Consider the following 23,107-nt stretch of genomic DNA (forward strand, 5'->3'; position numbering starts at 1 on the left):
TGGCTGGGGCTGAACAATTTTCCTATTCCTGCACATTCACATACAGATTTCCACCCTGTTAATTTTATCAGTGATCTGTTTGCTCAGTACTCTTCTTCTGCGCAGTGGTTCAGATTAAAAGTCCCAGTAAACTAATGAAGCAACTCAGTTCTTGAAAACATGGCTGATTTTACAGATTTTTACTCAAGCTGCTCAGCTAATACTTCTAAGACAGCCTCTTAACCTGGATGGGCTGTGGCCAGACCAGGGCAAAGCTGCACGAACTAAGTTCAGTAGAGTTACTTGTTCAAGTTACATCAGCACAGCCTGTACCATGCAACTTTTACCTGCACCATCAAGGAACAATCGACTCACCACAATGGCAGGAGCCTTCTGCATAAAAGCCAGAAAAAGATAAGAAAGGAATGAGCAAAGTAAACTTGGAGGGGAGAAAATCAGGCACAAAAGCGTTTATGCAATAGTAGCAGAGTAGTGCTCCATGATCTCCTGCTAGTTTCTGCTCCAAAAAAGTCTTAGATGATTTAGCTGTACCAGTTAGATGATTAAGAGCCCTGGAGGTCAAAAGCAATTTAATTACTAACAGGCAAAGCCCTTGTCTATGACAGCCTGAGAAATTCAGTACACTGCACCAGTGATGGTCTTTAAACTAGTATAATTCCTACTTTCACACATCCCCAAAATGACAAGAAACGTTTCAGTATGGATACTGCTGAAGAGCTTTGTAACTCAGTTTAAAAAAAAATCTTGGAAGATGCTATGTTTTCCAGGATTTTGCCTGAAGCTGGAGTTTAAAATTAGCCATCCAGCTCCAGAAACTTGTTTATTGTGCTGGTGTAACAAGTTAACATCAGAAGCTGAAGGAAAATGTCAACAACTGATTGCCATCTATACCAACATAAACGATTATCATTCTACTGGTGCAAAGACTTAATGAGAGACTAATTAGTTGCTCTTGTCTCACAGAACAAGTTAAATTCCCTCATTTACTAGAAACAAGCAGCAAAGGGAAGACAATGAGCTTTAGGTTATTTTAATTGTTGTTTGTACCTTGCATTTGCCAGGAAAGCTCACCCAATTCGGAATGTAAATTAACTCCCTATGCATGACATTCTACAAATGTTTACAAAAATCTTATTAGTTAAAGCGTATAGTGTTGAGTTTTGTAATACCCGACTCAAATTTAGAACATGATGCTAACAAAACTACATAGCAGCAGGTGCGGAGTGAAGCTTCCCACTATGGTCTCCCCACCCAAAATCTCCCTACAGACGAACTACTACTAGTATACTATCAAACCTACCACTAGGTATAACTCAGCAAAAGTAAGCACCTACATATCACTGCAGTTTAATTCCCTATGAATATTCCTTCTCTAGTTTGTGCTGCCTTCTTTCCAGCCCTTACCAGGTATTTAAATTTGTGTTATAAAACACTGCTGAGGTAGAACACAGTAACAGGCAGAGTGTGCATCTGTGTGTGCAGAGCAATCCTCACATGGAGATAGCTCTAGATCCTCATGCAGGTTAAGGAATTTCACACTAATCCGGCAGCTGATTAGTATTTTGTATTTGGTGGCAACACTGAAGACATAACAAGAGTCAAAGGTAGGCAGAGTGCTAGAAGCTATATGGGCAGGAAGATGCTCAAAGAAAGTCTCAGCTGTAAAAACAAAACCAGGTTTGGCACTGCCACACAAGATCTGAACTTCCTTGAAATGCCTCACACTCAAGCGCATTTGTACAGAGCTTCATATATGTTGTGATTTACATGACAGGATTATGCTGCAAGAATGCAAAACTCATATAACAGCACTTTATTTTCAGCTCCACCGCCACTTCTGTCAGAGATCTGAGAAAACAGAAGGGGTGAGAAGACTGACAGCAGAAGCAGAGAGCTTTTTGCCTTGACACCTTGCCCTGTAACAGACAAGCTGGAGGGGAGAGGGGGGAGAAGGAGGAGGGGGAAATAAGAGCGCTCGAGTTGGGAGTATCTTACTTGAATAGCCTGTCGTCCTTGCTGAGCATCTGCCAGGAGCTGAATGGTGAGAGTCCTGGAGTCCTGTAGGGCATCTTGGAGGTAGATAAAGCTGTGACCCACATGTCGTCCCATGGTACATTCCCGACATATGGGGACAGAACAGGTATCACAGTAGAAATGCAGTACCTGGAAAAAAGGGGGGAAAAAATCCCATTACATAAAGAAGAAAAGAAAACAGAGTCAGGATGTGTAAAAAAAAAAAAGAAAAAAATCGAAAAGCTCAACTATAAAGGAGATGGTTAGAGGCAGCTGCAATAGGCAAAGACTTCACAACAATTTCTCCACAGAGGAAAAGCTATCCTTCCCAGTAAACTCCAAATCATACCCTAACAGTTAGATGGAAGTGTCATTGTTTTCTTTGCAATACAATACTAGGAAGAGTGTCCACATCAGCTCCTCTTAAGAGCGGAAGCCATCTGCCAACACTTACAGATTGGAGATGGCATCTATGGCAAGTTTCAGGTGAAGACTTTTCCTGCAAATGCAAACACCAAACTCTCTTAAGTGGCCCATTCAATAATCAATACACTGGAGAGCTGCAACACAGCACACCCACTGCTCTCAAGGGAAAAACCAACCGTGCATGCCAAGAACCATCTTCTCTTTTCAAAATATGCAGATTCCTTACGTTCAGGTCAGCAACAATATTAGGCAAAACTCCCCCCTGCCACTTCCATCAACAAAGCAAAAAATCTTCACTATGACAGTGTTTTCTATGCTAGTGAGGCTTCGAGATGCTTGAGCTGGAAAACAAGACTGGGACTTCATCATGCTCATCAGAGCATTTGAGTGTAACAGTGACCTGTGGGTAACCACTAAATCCCCATTCTGTTCACAGAGCACTTCCAAACACTAGATTCAAATCACAACTTAGACCAAGATGTTAGCCTAGAAAGCTGGATCCATTCATCAGCCGAAGCCGCTCCCATTCCATCCAGTAGAGGGAAGTAACACACAGAAATAGCAACTTCCATGGAAGCCTGCTTTCTTAAGAGGGAAGCAAAAATCAGCGCTCTCGAGGTTTTGTTTCCAAAGATGTAAATGAAGGAGCACAACACTCCAACAAAAAAAAAGTTCTGTATTCAAATCTTGCTCTTAACTACACATAGTATTTTTTCTTAAAGTGAAATAATAGAGAATCTTTATTGCCATGGAACAGTACAATGGCATGAGGTTTCATACTACGAACAACTTTTCCATCACCAGATATTTGAAGCCTACCTCACAGAAAGGAGCAAGAGCAGAACAAAGATTGGACAAGTGTTTGATATGCCTGTCTTCTCCCAGCTGTCATCCAGCCACTCCTGGCTCCAGCTAACAGCTCATTATATGGTACATAACATCCCCCTTTCCCTTCTCCCTCAAAAGCAAGGGGAAGGACAGGACAGGTGATTCCCTTGGATTGCTTGGGCTGCATAAAGTGACATTTTAAGCTCCTATAAGCGCAACAGCTGAAGTGGTATATGGATTAATTTCTCAAAGGGGTATGTGTGTGTTTGTGTGCACATGTCAGATTTTACTAAAACCTGCCCTTTTTTCCTCCTGAAATCAAGTTCTGCTGTAGGGAAACTGGAACAGACTTATGTTTGCTTCTGTTCAAACACTAAATCCTCAAGCACTGTCTCAGATTCCCATTTTTCCAAGTAAAAAAATGCCTTAGGTCTGAAATGCATTGTTTGAACACAACATCATCCTCAACTAGAGGGATTCTTGTCCTTACACTGTGGTTGTCCAAATATGTTCGCTTGCACATGAAGTTCTGTAATTTTTCTGTTGAAATTACAGGGAATGCTTATTACATGCTGCTGAATAACTCCACTTAAACAACTGAGAAGTTGAGAGAGAATGAAAACCAAGACATGGTATTAAGTTAAAGCATAAGAATCTGATATACTTTAAAAACATACAGCAGGGATTTGGGGCCTCAGTCAAGTAGAGCAGCTGAAAAGAAAATGGTGACCATGTGAAGAGAAGACCAGAAGCAAGTTAAATCTATTACTAGCCCTCCACAATAAGTCAATACCAGAAGCAAAAGCTCACTCCACTTCTGCTGCAAGGTAACAGCATCCACTGGGCAAAAGAGTCACCCAGCTGTTCAAGCCAAAGAAAAAAAATCAAGCTTAAACGATTCAGTTGCCTCTTGCCACCTACCAAAATGTGGTGGGAAATATCACTCCTGAATTCAGAATGAAGAATGACAAGAGCTATATTCTCATTCAGGAAACAGGCAGATTACACAGGACATGGCAGGGGAAGGACTTGGGTAAATACTGTAGAGCCATTGATAAGGCCTTATTTATTTCTTAGTCAAACAAACAAAACCAAAAAGGGTAAAAACAGCCTAGATTTAAAATGGAGAGCAAAAGAGTTAGCAAGCCTGGGCAAAAAGAAGTAGATATGCTGGTCTGGTGCCCATCACTACGCTTTACCTGAAGTACACAGAGGGGGAAATCACAAATGCACAATCCCTAGTGCTCTCTGTGGAGAGGTAAGCCAGACACCAGAAGAGCACTGAAAGAGTTCTTCAAGGTGAACTAGCAACTCTCAAGAAACTCCTTTCTGGGCACAAAGACTACAAGAGAAACCCCAAATTTGGCAGGGGTAGGAGCAGTCCTCCTCCTGCAGTCAGTGTTACAGGCACGTGTCAGGAGCACCCCGCAGGCTGTACATCAGCTCTACCCAGCAAAGGGGGCACACTCCCGGAGAATAACACTGGCAAGTCTCTGGCTGTGCAGGGGGTTGTGCCAGCTGGGCTGATGAGGCTTGGGCACAGCATCCAACTTGCCTGTGCTTGCAGCCACAGCCAGGAGTTGATTGTTAAGCTCAAGCCTGCTCACATCCCAGTCCCTAGGTCATGGCCACAAAGGTCATGGACTGCTAGATTAAGTTTCTATGCCTAGTTCTAAATAGAGGGGGGTGGGGGGAGCCAGAGCTCCCCTTTCCCCTCATCTCCCAAACAAGAAATTCTCTGGGGGGAAAAAAAAAAAAGATAATCATACCGAGGATAGGTGTAGGACAATGCACAGCTGTGTTCTCAATTCAGAACTGATGCACACAGCGAGCACACCCAAAGCACCAGCAGAGCCCTCCCTTCTTCCAGTTTCAGCAATGTGAGATGGCCACCCCACATTTCAGTTCACTGCAGCGTTGTAATGCTCCTTCCCTGGTCCTTTACAGGACAAATAACAAGACTGGTCTTGAAATGTGGATGGGCAGGAGTAGTAGGAGGGAAGAGTAAGATTAAGTCTTCCTTAGTAGATATCAGCTTACGCTCAGTTAAAAAACAAATTCCGCATGACCTCAAAAAACCGAAAAAATCCCAAACCAAACCCACAAAAAATACCCCTAAAAACCCCCCACCAAAACAAAAACCCAAAACAGTACCTATAGGAAAGTCCTAAAAATTTCCCCTCTCCCTACCTGAAGAGGCAAATTGATACAGCCAAAAGATCCATCAAGCTGTAAATTAACTATTGTCCTGTTAATTTCACTATTTACCCAAACATTAGAAAAACTGGTTTATAAGCAAACACCTTCAAACATTGCTGGTTTTTCCAAATCATATGAATGCTCTGATGGGCAGCAAGGAAAGAAGTATGAAACCAGATACAGATTTGTCCTTTCAAAGAAATTTATAATCTGTGTAAATTGCATTTAATTGTTTCTTTCTTTAGTAATTATGTAGTAATTAAGTAAAAACACCATTTTTAAGATAAAAACTCGTGCTCTACAACACCCTATATCCAGTAAAGGGAAAAAGATTCACAAGCAAGTCTAGGATCTTTTATTTCTTTTTTTAAAACTGCTCTACTACATTAATTAGTATTTTAGAATTTCCACCAGAATTAAGTGAAGAGAGAAATCAGAAGGAAGAGGGGACTAGTTTTAGAGATAGTTAAAAGTGATTTATTTTAAAATAAATCAGCTATGGGTTGATTATTTCCCAAACAGGAAATATTTCCTGAATTGGTGGCATACAATTTTAGACACAAAACAATAAAGGGAGCCTACTTCAATTTAAACAGAATCAGTGAACCATGTTACAGGGCTATTCATCTTTTACAGCCACAGCAGCCCAAGAAATACAACAGCAAGGCCATAAATGTGATTGCTTCAGGAAAGGCTGTACAGTGCACCGTAAAAACATTTTACAACAGCAGGAATTCCTGGGTGTCGCTCTCCCCATTTTTTGGTCCATCTGCTTTCAAAGGGGGCAGGGGGATGGGCGGAGATGTTGTTAAACGTCCCCCGGGACTGCACAGCAATCAATCATCATCTGATGAATGGCCACTAAAGTTAAACCCTGACCCCACTCCACAATTCCCACACCAGCCCTTCTCTCCTTACTGCTGACCAGCTTCCAGCGTGCCCCCCCCACCTTCCACCCTCACCAAAATTTCCCAAATACCAAGCCCAGACAAAAGCAATGGAATGTAGTAGGCACCATGACAGAGGAGAATTCAGCAGAAACAGCATCGGAGGAGGCTTATCCTTGCCCTATGTTTAAATAAATATTCTCTCAGCGATACTCACAACGCCCTTCTCCTCGCGGCTTGCAAACACTTCATTTCTCTCATTTTCAGAGCACATGTGCATGTAAATGGACAATAAAGCGTGGGGAATCTAATCACTTTAAAAACTTGTTTTCTGTCGTGACATTTCAGTACCTTGCAAGGATTTTATTTAAGCCTACAGTGTTAATTTGTACAAGGCAGCAGCACATTATTTTTAAAATGCAAGTCTGATGCTCTAAAAATCTGTGATCTTACCCAACAGCAAAAGAAGTCTAGAGACAAAACAGTAGCCTCTTGGTTTCTACTTTTGGAAAAGTTTCAGTACGGTGCTTGTAACTTAGGCTGATTTTATGATTAAAAAAAAAATCTTACTATAGTCAGTTTAGTTTAAAGTTTTCCATTACCAAAGGTGTTTTATTATCAAGTTCCCTTGATAGTAACTCAAACACCAATAGCTTTGTTAGTTAGCATGTAAACCTTAGATGACTGAGTTTCGTATAAAGCAATTTTTCAAGGAATTTTAGTCCTACTTCCTCAGCACTGTGGAGTTTTGGTTTTTTTCCTTTTTTTTGTTTTTTTGCTTCCCTCCCTCCCCAAAAAAGCTGCTTCCCTACATGAAGCAATTATTTCTTCTCTTTTTTTTTTTTTTTTTTTTTTTTAAACAGTATACAAATGAACTAGTCCTCCTCAGTGGCGTGGAGTTTGATACAGGTAATTGCTGCAGGTTTAAGCAAAAATAGGTAATATTTTTCCTCTGCAGGAAACTGGTCCTTCATTTCCACCCCAATGGCAATTTGTGACAATTAACTTGATTCACACCATGATGAAATTAAAGTTTTGTTTTAGGAATCTGAAAATCGAGTGCTAAATGTAAAGACTGTAGACATGGGCAAGTCACATGATACACATCAGAACTACAGGCAATTTCCCAGTATACTTTAAACATCTGGCATTCGGAGATACCAGTTAATGATCAAATTGCTCCTAGAACTTGTGTTTTAACTTGATGCTCTGGTGTAGAAGAGATTGGCTTAACACCAATCTTTCTCTCTGCGTACAGTGGTAATGGGAAATTGCACACCAGCTCCAGCAGACAAGAGAGTTAGTCCTCGAACTTAGCTCAATATTCTAATAACAGAATTTCTACAAAAGCATGGGCACTTTGAAGAGTTACAGCCCTGTCCTACACAGGGCATGCAGCATGCACAGATAGCTGTACCAAGTGGCAAGAATGAAATTAGTTTACTATTACCTTCCTTTGCCACTTCTGGATGAACAGAGGTGGGTTTTGGTCCATTTAGAAATTCATCAAGTGCAAGAGGATCATTCAGCCCTTCTGTTAAATTTACCTTTATTTCCTTACCCCACCTGGAATAATAAAAGCCCGGCTAACAGATGACTTGGCTCATGCAAGTCTGTTTATAGGAAATAAAACTGCAATTCCATACGTTTTTTTCCAGCACTGGTGTTAATACCCTTCCTTCTCCAGATGCTCCAGTGGGTTCTGTTCCTTGTTTCACAGCCACACAGGTATCTCTTGGCCCAGCACATGAAGGGGAAGGAAGCTCACAAATAAAACTTCAAATGTGAAACCACACACAGCTCAAGGCTGCCATTTCACTCCACAGTTAAACTCTGTGAGGAAGCCCTAAATCTCCCCTGCCTTGCTCCTATCTCCCTCCCTTTACTGGTCCAGTCTCAGTGAAAAGATTTGGGTATCTTTACAAAAAGCATAAAATTCATTTTTGAATAAACTATTTTTATCAGCTGAGCCTGGGATCAGAAGATCAGTAGGACCAAGGCAAGGAAGGGGAAAGAACACATAATTAAGGGCATAGAGACATTTGATGACAACTATCTGGTACGTTGCCAACCTCACAGCTGGAAATCAGTGTAAATCTTCTCTCTGATAGCATTCGTCTCAAGTTCTAACTGGAAGAGAACAGTATCTAACTGGAGTTGAGTTAAATAGGCTGGTAAATCAAACAGGCTACTATACTCTTAAAATTCCTAATGTTTACCTTCTTCAATCCTCTTGTGATGTCATGAAGCCAGTAAAAACAGCTACATATTTTAGAGTGGCGACAGCACTGAGTCAGTCAACCCATCCAGGTTAAAAGCAAAGTTTTTTGAAAGACTGCATAGCCACATTAATCACTTTTAGAACACCCAGTAGGTATTAACAGTCAACTGGGAGTGGAGCAGAGACCATTTAAGTTGCCTTTAGTAACACAAAGAGCATTTGCAAATTTAAATGGATTTGGGGTAGAAGTGACAATCAAGTTCCACTTACTCTGAAGGCCACATGACCGCTGGAATGGTGTGACAACAGGCTGCCAACCGGGCCAGGAGACAGGAAGTCACACCTTTGACAAGGCTGTTTTAGGCATCTGCTGGCTCCAGCCTACTATGAAATTGCATCCTCTGTGTTTTAAGTTAAAAAATCTAGTAAACGAAACTCCCTGAGATGCCTGCAGCTTCTGGTTCTAGGCACTCGCCTGGCACGGCAGCTTTCCTAGCATTTCCCTTGGCAGCTCCTCTGCCAGATGCACTACACCCCCATTGATCCACTCTGAGTATGGAGGAGCACCACACCAGTCACTGGACCTTGCCCATCTCATCGGCTAACTTGCTAAAAGCTCTGGGTGCAAGGGAACTCAGGCAGCTGATCTAACTCGCCATTTCAGAGATTCCAGTTACTGATGGACTGGAAAGAGCATCTTGCTTCCAACTTAACTCATTGGTCCAATTCTTCCTAAATAGAGATAAGCAAGGCTTAATACTACTTTAATGTTAATACTGAGGTGATGCAGGTATAATTATCCCACAGTGGACTATTGTTTAATTACTACATAATGGCAAGTCTACATTCAGAAATTTTCTTTTAAATAAATTGTTTGGAGTAAAAAATCCCAAAATCTATATTTTGTTTTTTAAAAAGTAACAACATCTGTTTCAACACAGAAGCGGGTAAAAGAAACCAGTCTAGGGAAAGATGCAATGGTATCAGTAGCTAGTACATTACTCGGCCCAAAAATAAGTCACAGCTCTTTCACGGGTTTCAATAGGGGAGACCAGCCTGTGCTTCAACATGCAGCTCATTAGCTGTTTAAATGCAGCTTCTGTGCCAAATCTGCATGACATGAGTAGCAGCAGGGTGGTCTTGGCACAGGGGACAGTGGGTGGATCTAAATATTCAACAGTTCGAGCATGCAAGCTAATAGCCTGCTGTGGTGGCTGACAGAGTGGGTCAGGACACAGTTCCACCTTCAGGCCCATCTGTCCAAGGCACTGCTGTGAGTCCCTGCACATTTACTGAGACTCAGTAAATTCTTCAGCTCTCTGAAAACCAGTGTCTTAAAAGATCTAATCCAAAGCTTGGCCATGATTTCAGCGATGCTGTAAACAGCAACAAGTTGACAACTTCTTTGCTACTGCAAGAGGTGTTTTGTATTTTAGAGAGAACTGAACGTTAACATCTCTACAAACTCCTTATGTACCATGTTCTCTCTCCCCTTTCCCATACAGCTCAGTGTAAGAGCTTTTGAAAATTTTCCTTCTATGCACAGAAAGGGTTGGACTGAGAGTCAGGGTACACACAAGGCTCCTGTGCCATCTCTGTGACTATCATCAGTACAAGCCTCACCTCTCAAAATCCATATTCCTCAAACCCGTGCTGTTCCCACACCACGGCAAAGAACACTTTCTCTGTTCAGGCCTTTGGCAACTCTGGATCTTCACATGGAAATATGACAGCAAGGATTCCTTTATTTGTCTTGCAAACAAATAAAAAAGTTTTGTCTCTTAACATACCGGAGACAAACTGTATTCTTTTTTTGATTTGATGGGGGAAGGGAGTGGGAAGAGAAACAAGCAACCCTAAAGTCCCCAGATTTCACTCAAGGGCAGGTAGTCATCATGCTGAGGACAAAAAGATTGAGAAACAACATGTTAAGCAGATGGGTTGTGTGCAGTTTGACAAAGAGACTTCCCCGATTCCCAACACAAACAGGTCTTGAGTAGGATTGATTTTCTTATACAGCTAGTCTCTAGTCAATCCACCACTTCCTAACAAAATTCACTTTGATGCAACTGATTCCCATTAATAATGTTAGAGGGCATCTCGGGGGGGGAGGGGGGGGTCAGAAAGCCTATAAGATTAGACATATTAAATTCAAAATGTTCAATTGCTAGAGAAAAACTGAGTATGAGAAGAAAGAGCACATTTACCCAGACAAACTTCTGCTTTATCTATTTGAACTTTGCAACAGGCTCTGCTTCAGGGCTTTTTCTGGATTTTCAAAAAATTTTATTTCGTGTGAGGTCAGGGTTGGGGGGGGTCATGCTGTTTTTTTCCTTTTTTTATTGTTGTGGTTTTTTAAAGCAGTATTAGAAGTCTTGGTTCAGCAAAGTATTTCTTCAGAACATGAGTTTGGACTTACTCTTTCACACCATGTAATGCTTCAATTACATCATCTAGTACTCATTTAAAAGATGGAAAGCATGTATTTGAAAACTCCCACAGTTGAAGCACCACATGAATAACACCTCTAAGTCAAACTGCAGAAGCTGGAGAATACTGAAAAACTAAGTACTAGAAAACTAAGCAAGCATGAATTCTGAGCCCACTTTTCAGCTTCATTGCCTCCTTGTTCCCCCCTTGCTTATGTGGCCTTACTGACAATCACAGAGGAAAAGCACAAGAACCCAGAATCAAAACAATTAGTAGAGAACAGTGCTCAAAATTTTTAAAGTTGTAGATAAAGTAGTTTTTTTATACAGAAGTAACATGAACATAAAACCAGCAGTAGGCAGTAGCTCAGCATGTTTAATCTTTAATCTTCAAGTGCATACATTGTTGGGGGGGGGGGTTGTCTCTATACTGATTATTCGTTTAAAGTAAGTTTAATAACATTACCTCATCTCTACATAATTTTATAAACAGCTTTTCCTTATACTTTTTAAAGGATTGTTTGTTTTAGGAAGAAAGAAAAATGCATCAACCTGTAGACTAGCAAATCTCAAACCCTTTCTTTTAACAAAGAGGATTGTTAGCACACATTTAGCAAAGTGAAGCTAGATTCTGATATCTAACACCACCACCACTAGACTCTGGTAACTCCAGTTTGAGTAACAGCCTGGTAATAAGCACAATCAGTCCACATAACTTGCACAAGACACTATCCCTCCTCCCTTGCTTTCCAGTATCAGCTCTCCAGAGAGTGACCCAGTATTATGGGAGTGAATATCCCCACAGAGATAGCACAGCAATTACCGAAGGAGGATTAGGCTGCTTGCAATGAGAACTAGACTTTTACATATGCAAAACATTAAATACCCCTATCAGGTTTAAATTGAGTTTAAATTTCCATAGGATTGCTATGTTTCTAAGTGGAGTAAAGGCAAATAACAATAATAAAAGCATTTACCCATTAGGGCATAAGACCACGTGGGATCCTACAGGAAGGAATTCCTCCTCCCCGCGTGCTCTCAGTGGTAAACTATCCAGTTGGCAGTAAGTGCTGGAAGCAGAATGGGAAAGGGGTAGAAAGTGGCATCCTTTTCTCCTCTCCTTCTCCTCATCCCACCCCAGCACTGGGCTCTGGGTAGTGCTGCAGCCCCGACATCTAATAGGAACAGCACAGCTCTGCTGTTCCTCCCACTTCTGCCTTGAATCTCTGTCTTCAGAGAAAAGCTGTAACAGGAACAGCCATGGTACTGAACCCCCACAGCAGGAACTGTTAAATTTTTTCTTCTTTAATTGTGAAACAATCCATTCCTATTAAACAAGTCCAGTTACTACCACTGCCATATGCACATCAAACTCAGGTCAAAGTGAATATGACCAACTATAGCCTTTTATTAGGAAATACAGGCAAGACGGTTGTCTGGGAAAACTGACATATAAACCCATTCCAAGTGTTTTATACTGTAATGTTTTTAGTTACTGCTTATGTGGAACAGCTTTTGTGGAAAGCACAAAGGCAGCACCGAATTGGCCCACTTTGTTCTTTGCCTTACCTCCTCTGCCTTACTCTGCCCCAAACACTATTTTTACAACAACTATATACCCACATATGAAGCCCTTATAGAATAGGGCATTTAAGGAAACTTCCTTCTTTACCAAAACAGCCAATATGAATATTTGGTAGGTATCTTCAAAAAACATTCAAGTTCTACCCCTGTATTATCATCCTTTTAAAGACTAACACACCAAAAATATGCAAGTGTAAAATTTTTACTAGCATTTGTGCATGTTTCAGAGCAGGAAAAAAATTATGACATGTTGGGGTATAATTGGGGATTCCTCATAAATGAATAACCTTAACTAAGCAAAACCAAAACTGGATGGCATTAAAAGAAAAGACAAAATTGGTTTGCTTCAAATCCAGGCAGTAGTTTCTGGAAGTGTATTTTTATAGGCTTTCTTAGCTAACACCATCAAATTGTACCATCCATGTCAAAAATAATCATTATCTGCTTCCAGCATCGGGCTTGCCACATACACTGGAGTATCTTATTCAGAGAAACAATGTTGTCCTTGAGGACCAAAGCTAGGCTGCTCGTAGTAGAATGTCAGACTGCATTTGTCAGATTAACACGTTTGTTACAACTCCTCTTAATTTTAAGGAGGATTATACAAATCACATTTTATGAAAGACTCCTCATGGAAGTGTTATCCTATGGGTGCTAGTGCACTATTACTTCCAACTGAACTCCAGTATTTAATGTTTGTTTTGGAAGACCGAGCTGTCTTAACAGCCACAGGGCATTTCAATAATCATATAACAAACACTACTGCAGGTTACTCTTTAATCCCTCGTGAGTGAATGAGTAAATTCTTGTCCATCTATCATATAATTACACAGCTCTGTAGTTACAGCCAAAAAAGGTACTGTAAATCATAAAGGAAAGACATTTAAGAATAAGAATAACTGTTCCAGGAAGTCAAAAGTGTTTGCACAGAATAATTCTTTTCTCCATCATCATAAAAGAAGATGAACAACAGAAATTTTTTGTTAACAAGCCATTAACATAAAGTGAGAGAATCTTTATTTATATATGAATGTTTAAATTGCCCACCAGGACTCGTCTTAAGTATGTCTTTATCCCCCTTTACCTCACTGACAACAGAGCAAAAGCAAAATGTCCAAGTTTCAGAACTCTGAAGGAATACTTATTTCCAAGTGGCTAAAATACAAGTACAAGCAAGTTTAAAGCCCCTCTTCCCCCAAGTGGTCTTTGTTGATTGTGAGAGGGGTTTTTTTAAATCCCTGAAAATGTACTTTCAGCATTTCTGTCATAGATTTAAGAGCTGCACGGTGTCCTACTGTAATAGCCTTTTTCCTCATGGGGAGGACTTCAGACTGCTTTCCTTCTGAATTTGGAAATGCTGGAAAGCTTTCCAGGACAAATAGTCAAGTAAGTGGGAACTGACAGCATGGCTGCTAGTCCTTCAAACTGCAGGATAGATGTGAGGTGCTTACAGATAATAACACTAATAACTACACTTTGTCACTGTGCCATAGATGCCATTATTGAGTAGTAGCTTCAGGTTTGGGAGAACGAGGACAATCTTCTCTCACAGTCAAGGTTTAAGTTATGATTGATAGGTGCTATTTTTAATCCATTCCATGGTGCTCCCTTGGGTCAAGTATACAGTGTGGCATTCCTACAAACACGAGAACGCTTCTGCCATAGAGCATTACAGCTTTGGTCTAACCAAACTTTAGTGGCATTATGCCACCCCGTCATAGTTCAGCTCTATATTTCAAAGACCTTTTTAAGAATTTAAAAGCATTCTGAATTTTCAAAATGTTTAAATACTTTGAATCCCTCAGTGAAAGCACCAGCCTTTTCAATAGCAGCATCCACCGTTTCACATTCCACTACCTTTGGATTGTTTCTACATTGTGCAGGCAAGTTAGCCTTATCCTAAGCTTTAACTGTGGCCTTGCTTAAGCTTTAAATCAGGATAAATGTAAAAAATGTAGAAAGCTTGCTCAATTATCAGTGAAGAGAAGAAAAGCTATCCAGGCTGAACTAGAGAAGATTTGAATGTGATTCACTTTACCAAAGGAAAGGAAGAAAGAAGAGGGAAGGGTTAAACCTTTGCCTAATTCTTGAAAAGAAAAATACACATTAGTCATAGTACAAAACAAAAAAATCCTTATCTACAATTTCTTCTGACATAAAATTTTAAGAAAGAGGACATTCTGACAGTTAAAGTGCACCATAAACACCTAAATTAGAAACAAATAATTTCTGACAAGGATCAGCAGGACTTTGATGCAGTTTAGGTACATGAACTAGCCAAAGCCTGGGTTAACACAAGGTATGGGCTCATACACCACACGCATATTCTGAGGGAGGAAGTGGGTATGCAAGGCAGAAGAAATTTAATTATCTCTGCACAATCAGCAGGTTGTATTTTTATGAACGCTCTTGTGTACACAAGTCTTGTGTTATGCCACGTTCATTAATTTTTTATGTATTGCCAAACTAGTCCTGCATGTCCCCTGTTTACTAAGAAGCAAGTATGAGGAGGTCATAGATTAGGTTTATTCTCTCTAAAGAAGAAAAAAAGCCTTTCTGCAATCCAGGCACCAAACATGCTTAACCAGATTTCCAAGCACAGGACAATTAAACTAGAGTCAACCCTGCTTGGTCAAAAGAGTTTCCATTAAGCTACCTGCCTTTCTCCAGAAGATTTTTTTATGTAATATTTTCTCCCAAAGACAGTTATGCTGAATGTAAAAAATAGGAAGAAGGTCAGGCTTGTCATGCAGTTCTCTCAGCAACTGTGCACAGCATTAAGCACCATGCTGGTTTCCTAAATTAATAGTTGTTGATTTACTTTAAAACACAAAAGAGCACTGGGACGTTGCATTGGGTGTGATTAAGAATGCAAGGGAGAATTTAAACTTCCGAAGCTAACACAATTACCGTTTCAGGAAAAGCTGCATTTCTGCCTTTATGCTGCACCAAAAGGTTAACTTGCTGCACCCCAGACACCACCTTTGCTATCAAAGCAAGGGAGCAGCTTCAAGAGCCACACACAGGCAAGTGCCTCTGGTAGCTTACTGCCAAGACAGACCCACTGCATCAGGAACATCACTTCCTGTAGCACTGCTTTCAAGTAATAACCAGACCCACTGATTCACTTAAGATTTAATGAGATTACAGCTTGAGGTGATTTGACTGGAAACCATAAAAGTTTTAGGAGCCCATCTGCTCTGCAAAACCAACCTCTCACACACAGGCCCGGGTTTGAGCTGACCTTTGAGAGCTGCAGTGTAGTTAAGGCAGGAATCGAGTACAGTCCGTGCTCCTGATAGGCACACAGACCAGGCAAAACAAGAGATCTGCACTTTCAGGCAAGTATGCATCAGTACTCAACGGGGAGCTTCCCAAACAATCAGCAGTCTTTTCATTAGGAAAAGAAGAGTCACCTCAGGGTGCTTTTCCCCACCATTATCACACCATTAACAGCAAATGCAAACTGTACTGGCGGTCCTAGCAAAATAACCGGTATTGCAAAAGCCTAATGCATTATTCACCTTGTGTATACACCAAAAATCCATGACAAAATACTCTCGAGGAATGCTAGGGGGTTTTTGGAGGGGAAAAAACCCCAGAACTTCCCAATCACATTAAAGGGGTATATGTCGCCACTGGTTTCCATCTCACTTTACAATTTTTTCAATTCCCTAACCCAGGAAAGCATGTGCATTTTCAACAATTGGTTATTTTTTCCATATTTCCCAGTATCAGAAACATTGACTTTTATTCCAGTGAAAAAGAAAAGAAGTACTTATTTTGAGAGATTGAGGGCAGAACAGAGGGGAAAGAGCTACTGTTTTTCCTGTTACTTTTTACAAACATGTAAAAGCAGCATTTCACTAAGACTGCTGTTAACGTACTTAAGATGTGAATATTGGGACAAATATTCACGTTTTGTTATTCTAAACCTGACCTTGGTTAGTTGTGGAGGCATCAGTGTCATCAGACAGCTGTATTTTGTAGCGTAAGAAGTAGGTGCTGTTGTTTTTCCTTCCCCTTGTAGGCTGAGATGTTTTGTTGTTTTGTTCTCACTTCAGTAACAGGCCTCAATATGCAAGTTACATCTGGAAACAGACAAAAGCCAACTGCCCAGCAGTATTGGAAAATTAAAACATTGGGTCAGACTCAAACGGACTAGGAAGCCAAAGGTCAAAGCAGCATTAAATCATTACTTTCCCAGCTGCCACCAAGGCATGGAGTTGACCTTTGATTTTGTAAGAAGTGGTCCAAGCAATTTTCTGGTGGCAATATGGGCAATCTGGCACAGTGGAATATTATCCTTGAAAGGCGTGGGTGGGAAGGAGGAGTTTAGGGTCTTGCAGGCAAAGATTAAACTAACTTTAATATCTCTAAACCAAATTTGCACTGTGAATCTGTGAGTGAAAATAATGAATATTAAATTATCAAGCTTTAAGGAAAAGACACTCCAGCATTTGAATCATTCAAGTATCTTTTAATCATATAGCAGTGAGAGCAAGCAGAATTTAAGAACATAATGAATTCACTGAAGAGAGTATCAGAATACTGTATTTCTTTCCTGGGATAAGTTCAATTTTTAGAAATTACACTTTAAAGCCATTTACTTAGGATTTTTTTTTTTTAACAATACATCTGAGAAAGAGCTCATGCTTCTTCAGATGAAGGACTCAGCACTTTTGTGCTACCTATAATCCCCATTTACTGAGGTAGGAAAGAAAGTAACAAACTGGCCTCCACTTCCTTGCTCTTCTTCCCTGACCTTAAACTCCATCTGGTAGTGCTCTCTGTTTCCAACTGCTCCTTATAAATAAACTGCTCAGCTGAACGTTGGCATTGTACGTGCAGAGTTCTGGTCTGGCTGCTTCCAAGTTCCTAGAAAGGGTTTGGTTTTATTGCAGCTTGGCAAAGGGCAGCAGCACAGGTATCAAAGGGGCTTCCGACCCACCCAGGGACGTTTGAAGAGCATGTCTGAGCCTCCATCAGCAGCTGAGCACAGCACACACACGGCAAACTAGTTTGCATGCAATCAGCTGTTAAGGTATTTCTAGGTGGATTTAAGACATTTCTAGGCATTTAAGCAACTTCAAGCAATTTCTTTAGTCTAAAAGGGTCACAGAACTCGTGCTTCATTGCCACGGCAGTAACAATTATAAGCTGTTGTTTTCCTTTGTGACAACAGCACAAGTTTTCCAAACAAAACATAGAGACATCCTATGTCAGTGTCCCAGGATTACTCACTGCGAGCTCTTCATGTGAGAAACTAAACTACAGCAGAGACTTTAGGCATGGACTGGGTTGTATATCCACAACCTCTGAGGAGGAAGGGGGAGCAAGAATATTTTCTGAGAATGGTAATATGGCACTAACAACTTTAGTAAAATACCTCTCTGTGCTGTAAGCCACATGGTAAGTTTTAAGTCAGTTGGTCAGAGTTCTTTGATATGCAATCACTATTTTCACCAGCAAGGTGAAAAGCATACCACCCTTTTTAACACCTAACCTTAGTGAATAAGGATGAGCAGAACCACCTCTCTTCCCACGTAATTTCTTTCTAGGGTAGGTCGGTGATCACGAAGGCAACACAAACATAGTACATTCTGAATATATAGACTGCTACAAACAGGCCACTGAACTAAACCGCTCTGTTAAGACCTCTCTTCAAAGAGAACAATCTAACACTCAGACAAGTGAAAGAACACTTAAATACGTTTTAATAACAGATATTATTTGAGTTCGCTGTAAGATCATACTGGCAATTGCTTTGAGAAAGCAACCTCAAACTTTATCTACTTGTCAAATCAACACATACATGATGGCACGGAACTTAATCCTTTCTGCACTCAATTCAGGTAGCACTGAAGGAGTAAAACAAGTAACCAGAAGCTTTCTATTACAGAAGACACACATTTCTCATCAAGACCATTCTGAGAAAAATACTATTGATTTTCTTTCTTGGTTAGTGTTCTAGTTCACTCACACTAACTCAAATTCACTGCTGAGAGACACCATGAAACTATCATCCTCACTTCATGTAGCCTGCGTGTGCCCACTGCTTCCTAGGCAGAGGAAAGGTTCTACCACTGTATATTTTCCCTCCAAAAGAGAAAATTTATGCTTGCATCAGGTACTTCACTTAACTCTCATGGTTGTTGCTGTACTACTTTCCATGGTTCCAAGAGAAGTATAAGACCACAGAATGGTTTGGGTTGGAAGGTTAAAGACCATCCAGCTCCGACCCCCCCGCCATGAGCAGGGACACAGCTTCTACTAGGACAAGTTGCTCAGGGCCTCATCCAATCTGGCCTTGAACACTGCCAGGGATGGGGCATCCACAACTTCTCTGGGCAACCTGTGCCAGTGCATCACCACACTCTGAGTAAAGATGTACAAAGCTTAAAGGAGGCCTTGGTAGAAATAGCTATTCCTCATATCTCTAGTTTTAAAAAATAATTCTCATACAAACAGGTCAGTTACCAATTACACTGGTTTCAGACTAAATAATAAAGCTATTTCTGGACTCGGGATTTTGCACTGACACAGCTTCTGCCACAAAAACTTATCCAGTTACTTGGATACTTTCTTTCCTGAAAAGAGAGTTCTGTTTCTTGCTTGAGCTAGAAATGAGACTTGACAATGCCCTAGAGTTCTTCAGGGGTTCAAGTGCACTCCCTGGACCAGAACAAGCACTGCAAGTAGTCAGTCATGTGCTCTTGGGCAGAAGATGGCCTGGGAGTGGAATAAGATGTGAATCACACAGGTGTGACTGCCCGGTCCTGCCTCAGCCCTATTCTGACTGCCACGTGAAACTAAAAAACATCTTCTCTGCTTATACTGGAAAAAAAAACGAACAACAAAAGAAACCATTTTCCATGAGATTTCAGTTCTCATCTGTGTAAGTGGAACTGGAGGCAGGACTTAGAATTTACAGAGGAAAGACATCTGGTATCTTGAAACCATTCACAAGAAACTCCTGGAGAATCACCATTGTAAATTTTTTTGCAACCATGTAGTCTCAATGCTGAAAACAACTGTATGTATGGCCACACAGCTGAAGCTTTACAAACCAGCCAATACTTTTTTTCCCTGATTGAACAGGCTAATAACTGCCAAGACAGTCCATCAAGATAACATGTGGAAAGAGAAGCGTGTTATGCAACCAGCCCCTTCCACACCCCAACTGAAGGGGCCCATTTGGTATCAACCAATGGCAGTAAGGGACCTTGTAGCCTTCTACAAGGAAGCTTGGGGAAAAGAAAGACAGACCTTTGGAGCTGGACCAGGGGCAAATAAGAGGCCCCCTTCTGTGGCTGCACATTCCTCCTCATCTTCCCTACTGTGTCCCTTATCACTAGAGCCAGATGCTAGGGGAGCAAACAGCCAGCAGCAGCCCCCAGGGACAATAGCCTAGATGCTCGGGTGTGGTGGCCAAGAGCAGCTAAAAACAACTACTTCATGCAAGGTCTTGGGCATGGCTGAAAGCACCCCCAGCCCACAGGATCTTCTGAGAGGAGAAGCAGGAAATATGTACAGCTCTGCCTTCACATGCAGAGTGCCAGAGTTATCAACCTGAAGCCTTCTGTGCAGGTGATTTGTTTTGCTTTGTCTATTACCAAGCAGACAACATTTCCACCTTCACAGAGGTGTTCTTGAGAAAGGCTTTGCCTAACAACACAACAAAAATGACTCCAGCAAAGACAAACATGGAGCTTTCTCTGCCAGGAGGTATCATCTCAGAATTCTTGCCCCCAATTTCTTTGTGACAGCAAAGTGCTGCTTTGTGATGAGGCCTTTTTACTTGGTCTTAACACACAGCTCTGGGAAGTAAGAAGACATTACAGGCCGTTGTAGTTCTCTTACTGGGAGGACAGTCCCACAACCCTACCTCAGGGCAGGAAACAAAACGGAATTTGGAGATTCCTCGAAAACCAGCAGTTAACAAAAGCTAATAATTCCCACAGCTTCAGGAACAAAGGGCTATTGTGTCTCATGCTCAGGTGCCATGGGCTTAGTGGATGGGCTAAGTCAGATCTCTCACTACACAGGACTATGAATTTCTCACCAGATAGAGCCTCCAATCTGTTTGCTTTTGATAGGACAACTATACCCAGTTTAACTTTCTAGCTCGTGGTCTACTTCTAGCTTTGTCCTTTCTGCTATTCAGTAATCTGTGCATTGTCAGTCACATGGCTCAGCGCCCTTTGGAGCCATTCTGAGCCTCAACTGGCATAAAAAGATGAATCCCCAGAGTAGCACAAAGTACTCCTGGGAACAGACATCTAGCATTCCTCTGATCTGAGAGAGGCCATTGCACCTAGAGATACAAGGCAGGTTAAATGATTTATTTCCAGGAGATGAAATCTTAAGCAAGGGCTAAGAGTGGAAGACTACCCTTGACATGCACCCTCGCAGAAAGTGATTCTATGAGAACAGGAAACAGACCCCTGCTTTTCTCCCATTGCCTTTCTTCAGCTTAGCTCTCTCCCTTGGAGCTGCTGTTAACACCTTTGAAAAGGAAGCTCAAGCTGCAGCAGCCTTCTCAAAACCAGACCACACTTAGGCACAAGTGGGCTGGAATAATTAGGTCATGCAGAAGCAATATTTGAAGTCTAGAGAGGTCTAGACTTCTCTTGTGAAGTCCAGTTCTGCTGCCAGCAACAGGTAATAGGGGAATGCAGGGACCCGCGGGTGATTTGAACAGAACAAGTCTTCCTTTCTGTTACTGATATAATCTAGGATTGGCTGGCAGCAGACCCTTGTACCCCAAAGTCAACAGCTCCCTTAAAGGCATAACGAAGATGTTGTCAGTAAAGACAAACATGGAGCTTTTTCTACTAGGGAGGTACCCCATATGATCCCATAAATACCTTCACCTCAGCTGGCATTAAAAAAAAAAGAAAGAAAACCTAGAGGAAATTTAAGAGTCACATGCAGTATTCTTGATGCTACCTTACCAATGATGGAAATACTGCAGATAAGATCAAGAAAGTGCTCTAATGTGGTATATCAGTAGCCTACGAAAGCCTCGGCTAGGTAAAGCTTTAAATGTGACCTTTCTAAGCAGAGCTGATCTTGCAGGAAGTTGCATGCTCAAAAAAAGTAATTCCAGTGAAACAGAGGCACTCAAGATGCTTGAGATCTGGAGCTAATACATACCAGGAAGGGATTTCTTTTCTTGGGAGAAGGGAGGAGTCAAGCAGGAAAAAAAGGAATAAAGCTTACTAAGAATGTTAACAGCAGACATTATATCTAATTTCTTTGCATTCCTTCCCCCCTCCTTTTCCTCCCGTTCTTTAAAAAACAGGAGCAAACTTGTGAGTTAAGGATTCTGATCAATGCAACATGTTAGGAAAAGAGAGCAGGAGGTCAAGAGGAAATGATTAATCCTGTGCAGAAGACTGGCAGGATGGGTCCTGGAATGGCTTACCAGAACAATGCCCCCACTAATAAGCAGGTCAAAAGACCCTTACAGTGAACAGAAGCCCCAGTTACACTGTACATTAATATTCTTCCCTTTACCCGAAGTTATATTTGTTCATTAAAGCCACATTCAAAAAAACCCCAAGTATTGAATTAGAAGACAGGTGAAAAGTTGTGGTGCCAGACACAAGCAGGAAATCTGAAAGATAAAGGATTACAACTTAACAAGTCAAAGTGTAAAGAGCTCCACTGTAAGATGGTATTTGCAGAAGGCTTTGGTAAACTGAGGAACAAGGCAAGAGCCCTCTATTACAGATTTCACACTGACTTTTGTGGTCAACTCATGCAGTAGACCAGCATCTCTTCTGATAAAGACTGCTATTCTGTCAGTGGCATAGTTAAATGTGCTGAAGAAAAAAAAAAAAAAAAGGCAAATTCCCTGCAAGCAATACTTTGGACCTGAAAGTGCATGTGGTTCAAGGTTTACTGCAAGAGAAAGCTGTTTAGTATTATGGTTTCATGATACCAAACAGAAGCTATTCAGTCCCAAAAGGCTCCAGGTTTCAGGTAATTATCCCAATCCCACACCACTTCTCTAGATTAGTCAGAATTACAAGTCTACAGGGCGGCACTGTGAATGTTGTCGGGGCAGTCAGCTCTATTTCCAAAAAGATTCCGAACTTACACGAAGCGTTTGTCTATTCCATGATGCAGCACCCAGTACAACCTCAGATGTGTATTCACAAATACACAGCAGAGGTTTCACAAAGGCTTTAAAAGGCTGAACCCAAGCAAACCCACCTCTTCCAGAACCAGCACCCTTTCAAGCACCCTCCCAGTTTAGGCAAGCAAGCATCAGCACCTTGTGGTGCCACCAGAGAACTGATGTGAAGACTACCCTGAAAACTCATCCACAGTGATAAAGGATGAAGCTGCTCATCAGTTCGCTAACACAGCCTGTTGTACTGATGATGGGAAAGCGACAGGAACGCTACACGGGTGTAAAAGCTGGTGCTGATGTACAAGGCAGTGGTGGGCAGGCAGAGCCGGGCAGAGGAGAGGGGCTGGCCTGCCCCTCCTCCCCAGCACAGCAGCAT

General features: G+C 41.4%; 1 protein-coding gene across 1 annotated transcript in view; it reads right to left on the reverse strand.

The window, feature by feature from the left end:
- Nucleotides 1-23,107, reverse strand: part of TRIM71 (tripartite motif containing 71) — a 54,180-nt gene that overhangs the window by 11,025 nt on the left and 20,048 nt on the right. Inside the window, exon 2 of the mRNA XM_014884050.2 lies at nt 1,996-2,163. Coding sequence (XP_014739536.1) covers nt 1,996-2,163 — 168 coding nt within the window. The remainder of the gene's footprint in view (nt 1-1,995; nt 2,164-23,107) is intronic.

The sequence above is a fragment of the Sturnus vulgaris genome, chromosome 1, assembly GCF_052056855.1.
Source record: "Sturnus vulgaris isolate bStuVul1 chromosome 1, bStuVul1.hap1, whole genome shotgun sequence".
Classification (NCBI taxonomy): Eukaryota; Metazoa; Chordata; class Aves; order Passeriformes; family Sturnidae; genus Sturnus; species Sturnus vulgaris.